Source organism: Cetorhinus maximus, chromosome 14, assembly GCF_964194155.1.
Source record: "Cetorhinus maximus chromosome 14, sCetMax3.hap1.1, whole genome shotgun sequence".
NCBI lineage: Eukaryota > Metazoa > Chordata > Chondrichthyes > Lamniformes > Cetorhinidae > Cetorhinus > Cetorhinus maximus.
Window position 1 is genome coordinate 99,915,803 of NC_135892.1, and position 15,262 is coordinate 99,931,064.

General features: G+C 43.7%; 1 protein-coding gene across 5 annotated transcripts in view; it reads left to right on the forward strand.

Annotated features, from left to right (window-relative positions):
* Positions 1-15,262, forward strand: part of ltbp1 (latent transforming growth factor beta binding protein 1) — a 383,951-nt gene that overhangs the window by 320,936 nt on the left and 47,753 nt on the right. For all 5 annotated transcript variants that reach the window (XM_078557330.1, XM_078557333.1, XM_078557331.1 and 2 more), the window contains 3 exons: positions 6,610-6,738; positions 9,481-9,621; positions 12,834-12,974. In XM_078557330.1, the coding sequence (XP_078413456.1) occupies positions 6,610-6,738; positions 9,481-9,621; positions 12,834-12,974 (411 nt within the window). The remainder of the gene's footprint in view (positions 1-6,609; positions 6,739-9,480; positions 9,622-12,833; positions 12,975-15,262) is intronic.

Below are 15,262 nucleotides of genomic sequence, written 5' to 3' on the forward strand. Positions count from 1 at the left end.
CGTTTGTCTTCCAGCACCTGTCTCAAAACTTCATTGATGAAAGCCCGGAAGCAGACCAGCTGCACGATATGCTTGGTCCTTGGAGACTAGCAACAGAGATGAGAGTAACTACATTTAGCTGGGATTATCACAATCTACCCTAACGTGCCTGTGCAAATGTTGTTTCAACAGGCCACTGAGCTTCAGTGGTCAAAAAATAGCATACACAAACTGCAAAAATCTAAAAATTCTGTTTGTTCTGAGGTGCATTCTTTCTATTGCCATAGGCACAAGCAGATCGCTCTATCCTGTTACAAGAGTTTGAGCTGCAGGGTAATAAGCTATTAGGTCAACAGGCCCATTTCATTTTGATAAGCTAACCCCACTTACACACCTTACCACCCTCCGGCAATCTCTTTGTCCTTTAAATCTACCTAGTTGTCTCTTAAACCTACACTTGGTAATTTGTTGGTGATGTGTATAACTTGGGATGCCACAAGCAACACAATTGTATATAAAGAAACCTGCATTTAACACCAATGCATGTGGTGATTTCAATCACATTATGAGTACAACTCAGATCTGGGGCAGTTGACAGTTGGTAAGAATACATTGATCGATTGATCTATCTATATATTTGTCTATCCTGTCAGTTAGCAAAATCTGTCTGATTGCAAGGAAGGAGGGAATGGGTGAAGAACACATTTGATACTGGAAAAAAAGAGTTGCCTTTGAAATATGTTTTTCTTGAGTGTCAACTTTGGATGGACAGTGAATCACAGAGGTACTTGCTCAGTGATATATGCCAACTATCACATAGGTCAACATGCAAGCCAGCCCAACTTGTTCCATGTAGGATTCAAAAATTGCACGCTTCCAACCGTATATTATTCCTTGGAAATTTTGCAGCAGAGATGCATTTCAATCTTTGTAAGAGTGCGCTGTCTGTCTGGTGATGTAACAACAGCATTGACCAAAATCTGACCTCATTGTACTCTGTGGAGTAATGTTTATCAGGATCCCTGCCGATTCACATAGTTATCAGTATTTGCCTATCACTGTAGGTGTGTAGTATATCTGCCTAAGGGTCGATCCTCTGCTCATTTCTCCACGCCTCGCGATCCTGTGCTTTCCCCTTCAATTGCTCCTAAGACCTCCCATTTACAACTACAATGAACAATATGACTGGGGCAAAGAATACACCAGGTCATTTCCTGTTGCCTTCTACGTGTGCTTAAAGGAAACACATGCTCTCTTCCTGAAGGGTCCTCCACTTGTAAGCAACCATTCTCAGCACGAAAGACCCATCCATGGCTCACTCAGTATTGTGAAGGTTAGTATTAGATTTAAAGAAGGGGCTTACAATGTTGCAAAAAACAAAGGCAACTCTGAGAATTGGGAGTGACTTCAAGTGAGAGGGTCACCAAAAAGTTAATAAGAGTAAAAATAGAATATGAGAGTAACCTAGCCAGAAATATAAAAGCAGATTGTAAGAGCTTTTGTAAGTATATAAAAAGGAAGGGAGTAGCTAAAGTAAACATTGGTCCTTTAGGAGCAGAAACAGGAGAGATTATCATGGAGAATGAGGAAATGGCAGAAGCAATAATAGAAAAGCAGAATATTTTTAAAAGGTGTTGATGTTCAGAGTGATTTGGGTGTACTCATACAAGGTGCACAGAAAGTTAGCATGCATGTGCAGCAAGCAATTAAGAAGGCAAGTGGCATGATGGCCTTTATTGCAAGGGGATAGGAGTATAAGAATAAAGAAGCCTTGCTGCAATTGTACAGTGTTTTGGTGAGACCACATCTGGAATACCATATACAGATTTGGTCTCCACATTTAAGAAAGGATATACTTGCATTGGAGGCGGTACAGCGAAGGTTCAGTAAATTGGTCCCTGGGATGAGGGGGTTGTCCTATGATGAGAGGCTAAATAAATTGAGCTTATATTGTATTATATATAATATATTACTATATAATCTACATACATAATATATATTATCAAATGAAATGCACTGTGTAAGTGTGATGGAGGCAGAGCATAAGATGTAGGAACAAACATAGGCCATTCGGCCCAACAAGCCTTCTCTGAAGTCATGGCTGACCTGATAAACCTCAATTCCACTTTCCTGCCTTTTCTGACTGATTAGAAATCTATCTCAACCTTGAATATACTTAACGGCCTAGCCTCTACAGCCCGCTGTGGTAAAAAATTCCACAGATTCACTACCCTCTGAGAGAAGAAATTCCTCCTCAGCTCTGTCTTAAATGGGCGACCCCTTACTCTGAGATTATGCCATCTGGCCTGAGACTCTCCCATAAAGGAAACAACCTCTCAGCATCTACCCTGTCAAGCCCCCTAAGAATCTTGTTGCCTCTCATTCTTCTAAACTCCAATGAGAACAGGCTCAACCTACTCAACTTCTCCTCATAAGAAAATCCCTCCATAACCAGGATCAACCTAGTGAACCTTCTCTGGACTTCCTCCAATGCCAGTATATCTTTTCATAGGTTTATTGGGGAGGCAATGGCGCAGTGGTATTGTCGTTGGACTAGTAACCCAGAGACCTAGGGTTATGCTGTGGGGACTCAGGTTTGAATCCCGCCACAGCAGATGGTGGAATTTGAGTTCAATAAAAATCTGGAATTAAAAACCTAAAGATGACCACAAAACCATTGTCGATTGTTGTAAAAACCCACCTGGTTCACTAATGTCCTTTAGGGAAGGAAACCTGCTGTCCTTACCTGGTCTGGCCTACATGTGACTCCAGACTCACAGCAGTGTGGTTGACTCTTAAGTGCCCTCTGAACAAGGGCAATTCGGGATGGATAACAAATGCTTGCCTAGCTAGCGACATCCATGTCCCATGAATGAATGAAAAAAAGATAAGGGGACCAAAACTGTTTGCAGTATTCTAGGTGTTGCCTAACAAATATAGTTTTAGCAAGGCTTTCCTATTTTTATATTCAATTCTCTTTGAAATAATTCCATTTGCCTTCCTTATTACCTGCTGAACTTGTATGCTAGCTTTTTGTGATTCATGCATGAAGACCCCCAAATCCCTCCATGCTGCAGCTTTCTGCAGCCTTTTTCCATTTAAGTAATAATCAGCTCCTCTATTCTTCCTGCCAAAGTGCATAACCTCACATTTTCCCACATTATATCCATCTGCCAAGTTTTTGGCCACTCACTTAACCTGCCTGTATCCCTCTTTGTGTCATCCTGACCACCTGCCTTCCCACCTATTTTTGTGTCATCCACAAACTTGTCGATAGTACATTCACTTCCCTCATCCAAGTCATTAATATATATTGTAAATAATTGTGGCCCCAGCACTAATCCCTGTGGCACTCCACGAGTTACAGGTTGCCATCCTGAAAATGACCCCAGTATCCCAACTCTCTATCTTCTATTAGTTAGCTCATCTTCTATCCATACTACCCTCAACAGCATGGGCTCTTATCTTATTAAGTAGCCTTATGTGTGGTACCTTATCAAACGCCTTTTGGAAATCCAAATATATTACATCTACTGGTTTCCCTTTATCTATCCTGCTTGTTATCATCTCAAAGAATTCTAATAAATTTGTTAGGCATGATTTCCCTTTCATGAAGCCATGCTGACTCTGCTTGATTATATTATGTATTTCTAAATGCTCTGCTATTACATCCTTTATAATAGACTCTAACATTTTCCCATTGACAGGTGTTAAGATAACTGCCCTATAGTTACCTGTTTTTTGTCTCCCTCCCTTTTTGAATAAGGGTGTTACATTGGAAGTTTTCCAATCCTCCGGTACTTTTCCAGAATCTAAGGATTCCTGGAAGATTACTGCCAGTGTATCCACTATCTCTGTAGCTACTTCCTTTCATATCCTAGAAAGCAACCCATCAGGTCCAGGGGTCTTATCAGTCTTTAGCCCCATTAGTTTCCCTAGTACTTTTTCTCTAGTGGCAGTTGTTGTATTTATTTCCTCCCCCTGCTTTTGCCCCTTGATTATTTAGTATTTTTGGAATGCTATTAGTATCTTCTACTGTGAAGACTGATGAAAAGTAATTAATCAACTCCTCTGCCATTTCCTGGTTCCCCATTATATTTCCCCAGCCTCATTCTCTAAGGGGTCTATGTTCAGTTTGGCCTCTCTCTTCCTTTTTATATATTTAAATAAGCGCTTACTGTCAGTTTTTATATTACTTGCCAGTTTACCCTCAAAGTTTATTTTCTCCCTCCCTCTTTATTATTTTTTTGGTTATCTTTTGTTGGTTTTTAAAACGTTCCCAATCCTCTGGCTTACCACTAATCTTTGCCACATTGTATGTTTTTCCTTTCAATTTGAGACTATCCTTAAGATTCAACTGAAGCATTCAAAAGGGAGTTAGACTGTTATCTGAAAAGGAAGAATATGCAAGGTTATGGGGTGAAGGTGGGGAAATGGCACTAGGTGAGTTGCTGATTCGGAGAACTGGTGCAGATATGATGGGCCAAATGGTCTCTTCCTGCGCCAAAACGATTCTGTGAGATTCTCTAGAGTTTAGAAGAATGAGAGGCGACCTCAATGAAACCTACAAAATTCTGATGGGGCTTGATGGGGTAGATGCTGAGAGATTGTTTCCACTGGTCAGGGAGCTTAAAACACGTGGTGGGCTGTGTGGGGTTGTGGGGGTGGGGTGGGTGGGGCACAGTCTCAGGATAAGGGGCTGATCATTTAGGACTGAGATGTAGAGAAATTACTTCACTCAAAAGTTGCGAACCTTTGGAATTCTGTACCCCAGAGGGTTGTGGATGCTCCGTCGTTAAATATATTTAAGACTGGGATAGACAGATTTTTGGCTTCTCAGGTAGCCAAGGGTTATGGGGAGCTGGCGGGAAAATGGAATTGAAGGCCAAGATCAGCCACGATTGTATTGAATGGCGGAGCAGGCTCAACAGGCCATATGGTCGACTCCTGCTTCTATTTCTTGTATTCTTGTGTTGTCCCTCAAGGTTCTCACTCTTCTGCCATCACTACCAAAAGTTTGCTTGTCTCAATGTTGGCTATGGCTCATAACACTGGGCATAGGACTCTACCTGTGCCTGGTGGAGACGTGCAAAAGGGCAGGGACCACAACCTTCTGAGGTCTCAAATGACCCTGTTACCTCATCCCTGTAGGTACCAGCCTTTAACTTGCCCCAGTGCCCCCTATACCAGTCCCGATTTGTCGCCATAGCCACCAATCCCTGAATTGGCCTCTCGTTATAGTTCCCCCATCCCAGGAGGCTACCTGTCACTATTGTTAACAATCCCATTCACAATGGGACACCTATCTAGTTTGCAAAAGGCCATTCTGCTCATCACCCCTCTGTCAGCTCTCAGAACGTTTAATATTTCTCTTTCCATGTCTCTTTTGAAAATCACCATACATTCAACTTTCTAACATTTTCTTGGGAGGGTGTTCCATGTTCTAGGAACCCTCAGTGTACAATGATTTAGGGAAATGGTGGCATTGTGGTTATATAACTGGGCTGCTAATCCAGAGAGTTTGGCTAATGATCTGGAAACATGTGTAAAAATCCCACCATGGTAGCTAAGGAATTTAAATTAAGTTAATTAAAAAGCTAGGATCAGTAATGGTGAAACTACTGGACTGTTGGAAAAGCCCACCTAGTTTGGTAAAGTGCTTTAGGGAAGGAAACCTGCTGTCCTCACCCAGTCTGGCCTATATATGATTTCAGATCCACAGCCAAGTGGTTAACTCATGATGCCCTCCGAAATGACCTAGCAAGTCACTCAGTTGTCAAGAATGTGGCTCACCACCACCGTTAAAGATGGGCAATAAACGCTGGCCTTACCAATCATGCCCACATTCAATGAACAAAAAACAATTGTGCTAACATCTCCCTTTGTTTTTTTGTTGATGGTGTTAATTTTCTTCAGCCATCAACTCACCAATCAGTGGAAATAGTTTTCGACCCTTTACCTTACAAAGAACAAAGAACAAAGAAAAGTACAGCACAGGAACAGGCCCTTCGGCCCTCCAAGCCTGCGCAGATCATATTGCCCGTCAACTAAAACATTTTGCACTTCCGGGGTCCGTACTACAAAAACCCTTCAGACTATTTCAAAACTTCTGGCAATTTTCCTCTTAGCCTTATGAGCTCTAATAGTAGGACTGCCAGCTGTTAATCTTAAACCCGTGTACTCTAGTTATGTGCTTAGAAGGCTATTGTTATTAATTAAATATTAATTATGTTTGATTATATGCATGTGGGGAGCATTAATTTGGGTTTCACTTGAGCACACATAAAGAGGCACTCACTGAAACTGTGGTGTGGTTGAGTTAGGAGGTATATGCTTATAATGTTTCACTCTGCAAATAAATATATGACTGAGTAAAGATTGGCTCCAGTACCATCCTTCACCAACTGGCTTTCTGAAATGGAACATCTGTAACATCTACATCTGTACCTTTCAGTGGTGCATAGAACTGATGCTGGCCCCAGCATCATTGCCAAGGCAAGTGACAATATTGGGCAGGACTGATTGTGGGGGAGTGTTTCGGAACATGCTACGCCCTGCTTTGATTAGAATCAGATGTTAGTTTTGCGGTCTGTTTATTATAAAAAAAAAACATACTTTTTTTGTTCACAGATGCTGATGAATGTGTTTTATTTGGACAAGAGATTTGTAAGAATGGGTTTTGCCTGAACACACAGCCTGGTTATGAGTGTTACTGCAGACAAGGCTTGTATTATGATCCAGTCAAACTGCAGTGCCTTGGTAAGTTTGCTTCAAAACCTATAGTCCCAGTAAAAACATAGCACAAATGCAACTATGTTGTTCAGATGAGACGGACTAAGGTACAGAGAGAGATGAAGAGCAAGGGGTTTTCACAAAAATAGCTAAGAGTGGCTAGTTTGAATGTGCACAGATATGAACAGGATGTGACTTGATAACATAAAAGCTACTGAAACAGGACAGGGGCTGGAGGTGATTTTAATATCCCGTCTGATGAAAACCAGGTGGGGAAGCAGTTAAAATGGAATGGATACTCCCTTCCTGTTTTTACATGCCTGCTCCAAGAAACACCTGCCTAATAGGTGAGAGTTTCATGTATTCATGCAAACCTGGGTCCTATACCTCTGTTGCTTGAACACTTGTCCCCGCTGACTACCCTGGAACCCCCTCCCCTCTGCTATGTCTCTTCCTCCCTCCACTCTGACCCCATATTGACCTTGGGCCTGGCAAATGACCTCTTGGGCAGCCTGACTTTCCGCTGCTTCCTGCCGACTTTCCCAGCTGTTTTGCTCAGGAAATGGCCAACGTTAATGACAGTCCACCTGATTTATATAGAATTTGTCTAATTGTCTTGCTGAGAAGACATCTATCGTAGGTTCTGCAAATATGAGTTTATTTTCCGTAATTTAAAAGCGGCTCACTTCCAGAACCAATGGGACAACAGCTACATTTGAGGAAGGTCATGTGTAAAGTTTATACCCTGCCCCGCATCACCGAGTGGCACCAGGACCTGATATAAGCCCATAATAGTGTGCGCATGTTCAGTGTTATTATTCTGACATCTCAACTTTTTTAGAATTGAATTTGTAAAGATAACAGAAGACTGAAAGTGAATTCTGAAAAAAATAGTTTTACGATTTGAAATAAAGCAGGAGCGAGGAGCACAGATAACTTACTGCTTCCAGCTATGTACGCAGTAACAATCAAGAGGTAAAAGGAAAAGCAGTTTTATTATTCTTTAGTGTTATCAAATCTTTATTGCCTTCGCTTGAACTGTTCAGAGCCACAAAACCAAAGCATCTGAGACAATAACAGAGAATGCTAGGAGTACACAGCAAGTATAAAGAGAAAAGACAAATGGACTTTTTTGGGCGGTAAAAGGATAAGGAATCCACAGCAGAACTGTTGTTTCATTTTACAGATGTTGAGGAACCTACTAAGAGTTTTTCTGCTTCTTTTATCTGTAAGAAGCCAAGTTTGTCTTGTTTTGAACCCAGTTTCCCTTCGTTCCCCCGATGGCAGTGGTTCACAATGGGACATGGTTGATTGGCACAGTTGGTTGGCAGCAGTTGCCCAGCATGGGCCCAAGTGTCCATTTCACACTGTGGATCAAGAAGACAAAGTGCCATTGGGCTATTTGATCACAGTTGAACCCAGTGCTCCACCCTCACCTCCACACTTTCCTGGTTTCAGTGTTCAGGAAACCCAGAACTGGGAACCTTGGCCGAATCTTGTTGGTCCTCTGTTGCCCTGAAAGGTGAAATAAATTGACTTTCCATGTCTCTGTGGCTCAGTACCACACAGTGCAATTGCCTCTTGAGTCTATTGAGTCTATGAGCAAGTTTGCTTATTCAAAATTTATTCTGAATGGTGTGTGGGCATCGCTGGCAAGAGTGGCATTTATTATCCATTCCCAGTTGCCCTTGAGAAGGTTATAGTGAGGCTTCTTCTTGCACCTCTGTGGTCTATATGGAGAAGGCACTCTCACAGTGCTGTTAATCGGGGAGTTCCAGGATTTGACTCAGCAACACTGAAGGGATGACGACATATGCCCAAGTTGGAATGATGTGTGACTTGGAGGGGAACTTGAAGGTGGTGTTGTTCTCTTACACCTGCTGCCCTTGTCCTGCTAGATGATGAAGGTCAGAGAATCATAGAATGGCTACAGCACAGAAGGAGGCCATTTGGCCCGTCCTGCCCATCCTCTCTGCGAGAGCAATTTAGCTTGCCTCCCTTCCCAGCCCATTTCCCTATAACCTTGCAATTTTTTTTCTCTCTTCAGATGTTTATCTGATTTCCTTTTGAAAGACATGAGCGAATCTGCCTCCGCCACACACTCAGAGAGTGCGTTCCAGATCCTAACCACTCACTGTGTAAAAAAATTTCTCAGGTCAACATTGGTTCATTTGTCACTGTAAATCAGTGTCCTCTGATTCTCAACCCTTCTGGGAACAGATTTTTCCCTATCCAGTCCGTCCAGACCCCTCATGATTTTGGATATCTTTATCAAATCTCCTATCAACTTTGTTTCCAAGGAGAACAGCCCCAAATTCTCCAGCCTATCCTCAGAACAGAAGTACCTCATTCCTCGAACTATTCTTGTAAATCTTCTCTGCACCCTCTCCATAGCCTTCAAGTTCTTCCTAATGTGTAGTGCCCAGAATTGGACACAATACTCCAGTTGAGGCCAAACCAGTGTTTTATAAAGGTTCATCATAACTTCCTTGCTTTTGTACTTTATGCCTCGATTTATAAAGCCCAGGATCCCACATGCCTTATTGGCCACTTTCTCAACCTGGCCTGCTACCTTCAATGATATGTTTGTCTTATACTCCCAGGTATCTCTGTTCCTGCGCTTCTTTTAGAGTTGTGCCCTTTAGTTTATATTGTCTCTCCTCGTTCTTTCTTCAGGTTTGGGCAGTGCTTGTCGAGAAGCTGTGGCGAGTTGCTGCAGTGGTCCCCGTAGAGTCAGACTGTAACATTTAAATTATGTTTTATTCCTAGATATCGATGAATGTCAGGATGCAGCGAGCTGTATCAATGGGCAATGTATTAACACTGAGGGCTCATACAACTGTTTCTGCACACTCCCTATGCTCCTGGATGCCTCAGGGAAACGCTGCACTCAGCCTCTCGATTCTGATGGTACGTTCCCACTGAGGGACTGAACTGTTATGTTATAAATGTTGTAGCATACGTGGTGTGAGGCTGAAATAAGATATACTGTAGCTTGTGCGGACATGTTGGGGTTGAGATTCTGTGGGGGTTCTCTGGACAGCAAAAGGTCCACGAAAATCCTGAAGAAATTGTGTAAACTGTGTTTACGCATTTTTCCAGAGTTTGTGCAGGTCTTTTTTTTTAACTCGCATTGCCCATCCTTAATTGCCCTTGTTCAGGGGGCATTTTTAACAGTTGTTGCTGAGGGTCTGGAGTCACATGTAGGCCAGACCAGGTCAGCAGATTTCCTTCCCTAAAGGACATTAGCGAACCAGATGGGTTTTTACAACAATCGACAATGGCTTCATGGTTTTAATTAGACTTTTAATTCCAGATATTCATTGAATTCAAATTCCACTATCTGCCGTGGTGGGATTCAAACCCGGGTCCCCAGAGCATTACCCCCTGGGTCTCTGGAATACTAATCCAGTGACAATGTCACTATACCACTGCCTCCCCTACCACTGAGGTTTTAGTGAAAGAGAGGGAGAACCCTATAGAATTCCAATCCTTGGTGTGCATTGTCCCGATTCTTGGTCTTACATTAAGGTACTGAGAAAGGAATATTCCTCTTGTGGCTCTGGCTGTATCTTTGGAGACAGGCAGCTTCCTCAAGTCCAGCTCTCTGTCCTGCTCAGTACAGGTAGTAGACAGTCACCTGTAGCATTGTGGTTGCCATGGTACTTTCTAATTCCAAGTATGGGTAGGTTCAGCTGAGGCATCTCCTCCCTTTCCAGTTGAACTGTGGTGCTCTTTTATTCTGTTGGGCCACTATTTCTCACCCTCTATTATTCTCGCAGCAGTTATTGGCTGGCGTAGTACCCTAGTATACTCAAGCAATAGTTAACTGGCAGAGTACCCCAGCAAATGTTCACATGTAATAATGATAAATATAGAATACAAATGCCAATGAACAAATGATACACATCACATCCAGTGCTAGTCTGTGAAATCATTCCAAATGTTTTGCATAGTATATTGCAAAATCATTGTTAAAACTCCTTAAGTTGCTTAATAGTGCTTTAGTAATATATCAACGCTCAATGTAAAAGGAAATTCTGACCAATATATATGAAAACTCAGTAAGTATAATGAAATCAATTCGTTGGCAGCAACAAGCCTTGGGGCTGGATTTAATGCAGCGGCAGGAACCATGGCAACCGGACCAACCTAATCGTGGGAGAGGCCCTGCGGCAGTCTCCCGGGAACGGGAAAACCTTCCCTGGTTAAGCTGGGGGGCAGAAGGGACTGAGGCGGGATTCCCGGCCACTGGCAGTGGGATGTCAATTAGGCTCATTAATGAGACAATTGACACCCATTATCTCTGAACCCACCAAATTTAGTGATGGCGCAGGGATGAAAAAGGGGGCCTGCACAGCTTTCCCACGCCTCCCAAAGGCTGCCGGGCAAACCCTGTCGGGTCTTCCAGTGGCCTCCTGGGAGGAGTGGTGGTCCCTCCTAGTCAGGCAGTCTGTGCCTGATCATGGAACCCGGCATCGGGAAGTGGGGGGGTGTCAGAGGCACTGAAATCCACCCCACTCCCCTCATCTCCTACCCTTTGCACCCCCACCACCCCCCCATCTAACCCCACGGCTCCCACCCCCATATTGCCTTTACTCACCTGGGTTCCATGATGACCCTGGGCCTCTGGTGGGTACAGTACTGTCAGCTGCCACCCCTCTCGTCGGTGAGGCTGGCAGGTCTTGACGGGCAGGACTTCCATTGCCGGGGACAGCAATCACGGGGAAGGCCTGATGATGGCCACTTAAGTCTGAAGGGTGCTTGATTCTGTTGGGCCTCCCCTGACAGGGGTTCTGACAGGGGCTCCCCACTGGTTCTCTGGCCGATGGGCAAGAGCCCCCCGCTCATATCGGGTTAATGTTTCGACCTCCATTTTATGATTTTTGATTGTCAATAAATATTACCAACTTTCCAAAAAATAGGACCAAATGCATGTTATGTGGGCGAATTTACTGTTTACAATATTTAAACTTACAGTATCTCATATAAACCCATCAGAGTTCTCTGCACCCTCTATGGCCACTGGCATTTCACCTGTGTGAGGAATACAAAACTATCAAAGTGTAAGGTCTACGGAATAATTTTATCACAGTACAGGACTGTGCTAGGCCCTTACAGAGAGAAAGGAATGCAGACAACAAAAGAATGACCCCAAAACGTCTCGCCGCTTAAAATGAATCCATTAAAGAGAATTGGATAAATACTTGAAATGGAATCATTATGGGGAAAGAGCAGGAGAGTGAGGCTAATTGGATAGCTCTTTCATAGAGCCAGGATGTTGGCCTCCTCCTGTTGCTGTGTGACTCTATGGTTTAATAAAGACAAGGCTGGATGTTTTCCTGGGTCTGTGCCAGATGGCCCATGTTGTCTGGACATAGAAGATACAGGTAGTGTCTCGAAACCAGACACCTCAGGACTGAGGCCGTGCCAGATTTCAGATCTTGCCTGATTTCAGGTTGTGCGGTTTGGGTAATGGGTAGTTCAAGACAGGCCGGGTCGGGTGGGGGTCAAGGGTCGCTCGGAACATGGCAAGCAGCAGAGGGAATAGTTAGCCAGAAGTGTCAATGCACCGCCTAGCCGAATTGTCCAGGGAAGTTTCTTTTTTAATTTTACTCAATTAAAATTGACGCGTGGCACATTCTAAAAACTGACTTGTTTTCAGACAACTCCGGCTTTTGGGCAGCTGGGTGTGAGGCACTATACTGTGACTGACTAGGTCAGGTCACACACCCAGAAAGCAACCCATATGATTTTCCTTGCATTGAGGAAAAGCGCGAGTGGCCCTCATACGATCATCTGCTCCGATCGGCCTGATTTCCTTCCACTTGTCCCGCTTTGGCAACCCATTGCTTCTGGGCATTGACACAGGAAAATCTGCCCTGAGTTCCTCTTGTGAAAACCGATATGTAAAAAGATAATGCTCTCTATTGTAAAAGCTCTTTATTATATTTGAAATGACTCATGTAGAAATGCTGGGGTTGAAATTTAAGTCTTTCTGAAATGGTGCATTGGAGCCAGCGTTGTGTGTTGGTTTAATTTTTGACCATTTGCTCTCTTCTGCTAACCCTCTGTTCCCAGTGGGATGTGTGGATGATCCAATGTTTCTTTTCATTCCCCAGACATCGATGAGTGTCAGGATCCATCAAACTGCATTGATGGTCAATGCATTAACACTGACGGCTCATACAACTGTTTCTGCACGTACCCAATGATTCTGGACTCTTCAGGGAAACGCTGCATTGAGCCTCCAGACACTATTGGTATGTCCCAGCGGCAGGAACAGCCCCTAGAGTTGCCATTGTGGCACAGAGATGCACATTTGTTTAGTATTGTAAATTACATTTATAACAGCGCTTAATTTACACGGACTGCAGCCTGTTTAAAACCTACCTCTTTGTCCTATTGTCCCTTTGTGTCTGAGTGTGAACTCTCTCTCTCGGATGATGCTCCTGTGAAACGCCTTGGGATGTTTTACCACACTAAAGGCGCTATAAAAATGCAAGCTGTTGTTATTTGGGTGGGCGGCGGGGAGGGGCAAGGAGAGTTGCATTTATAGAAAGGCCATTATGCAGCCTGATCTAATTGAAGGAACTCCTTACAGAAAGGTTAGTGGAAAACTGGAACACTTTCCCCAGCCACTGAGAAAGCTGTTGAAACTCTGGTCAATGGGTAATTTCAGAAGTGTGATTGTTAGACTTCTGTTGGATACGGGTATTAAAGTTTACGGAACTGTGATGGGTAACTGGGAGTTAAGTTCTAAAACAGCCATGATCTAATCGATTGGCAGAACAGGCTTGAATGACTGAATGACCTACTCCTGTTTCCTGTGTTCCTGTTTCTATGACTGGGGTGGAGTACACTCATTCACCATTCAGAATAAGCAATGCAGTTTTGGTTAATTGGATTAGTTGATATTTATTTTTGTCCTTCACTATGAAACATGTCCTGATTTGTCAGACCAAATAGAAATACTCAAAGTGACATTAATACCAGCAAAAATAACTTTTAACAACTGCACTGCTACTTTGTCACTGCACCAAACCAGTATAAGGACAGCCAAAGCCATCAAAGCTCCTGCTGGCTCAGTGGACTCCACTCCAGATAGCTGCCTCCTCTTCCTGAAAAAAAAAGACTTGCATTTATATAGCACTTCTCACAACCTCCGGGCATCTCAATGTGTTTTACAGCCAGTGAAGTACTTTAGAAGTGCAGTCACTGTTATAATGTAGGAAACACAGCAGGCAATGTGCACAGCAAACACCCACAATCAGTAACAAAAACAAAAATCCCTGGAAAAACTCAGCAGGTCCGACAGCATCTGCGGAGAGGAACACAGTTAACGTTTCGAGTCCGTATGACTCTTCACGAGGACAGTAATGTGATTATGGCCAGATAATTTGTTCTTCTCAATGTTGATTGAGGGAAATATTGGCCACAACACCGGGAATAACTTTCCTGCTCTTCTTCGAAATAGAGCCACGGCATCTTTTACATCCACCCAAACAGGTCCTCAGTTTAACATTTCACCCGAAACACAGCACCTCCAACAGTGCAGTGTACCCTCAGTGCTGCACTGGAACGTCAGCTTTGATTTTTTTGTTATCAGGCCCTGGAGTGGGACTTGAACCCAGAACCTTGTGACTCAGAGGCAAGAGTCCTGCCAGCGGACACTCAGCGATTAAGCCTCCTTGAGCTAGAAGGGCTGTCGCAGTTCCCTGGTCATTTCCCACATGTCTGTGTGCCCCCTGCTACTGCAAAGGCTTAACACTCAGATGTGAGATACGTCGGTGTCTGACTGTATTGCATAAATCTGCTTCCCCAACTGCTGTGCTGGCGGGGGGGTGGGTGGGGGGACGTGGTAGCGGGAGGTCAGGCACTGCTGAGGTACATTCATCCGAAGCTTGCTAAGATCTGGAAAAGCAGCAGCTGTACAAACACCCATTGTCCTGCTGTCCAAGGCTTCTTGCTTTAAAGTCCTCTTTATGTTTTGGACTCATTTCACTGGCTTATCGGTGAATTGCCACCCACACAGAGGAAAATATTTTAGTCTTTCATGGTTTGAGAGACCAGTGAATGATCACTCCTGTGGTGGCTGGAGGCAGTTAAAATGTGCACATGACCCCGATTTCTTTCTTTCCCACCAATGTTTCACTGTTTCAGTGCCCCGCAGGTTGCTTTTAACATAAGCACGCTTTCCCTGCTAACCTTCAAAAGAGTGACGCTTAAGATGGATAAAAGATTCGAGAGGGTGGATAGAGAGAAACAATTTCTTCTTGTGGGGGGAGCCCAGAAATTAAAGGGGCATAACCCTAAAATAGGAGCTAGGCAATAAAGGAGCGATACGAGAAAATAGGCAAAGGGTCGTGTAATTCTGAAACTCTGCCCCACTAAAAGCTGCGGAGACTGGGGATCAATGAAAAATTACGAAACTGAGCTCGATTAACTTTTGTTGGGCAAGGGTATTAAGGGTTAGGGGGCTGAGGAAGGGGTAGGAGAGGTTAAAATACAGACCATCTGTGAGCTAGCTGAATGGCGGAACAGTTCCAAG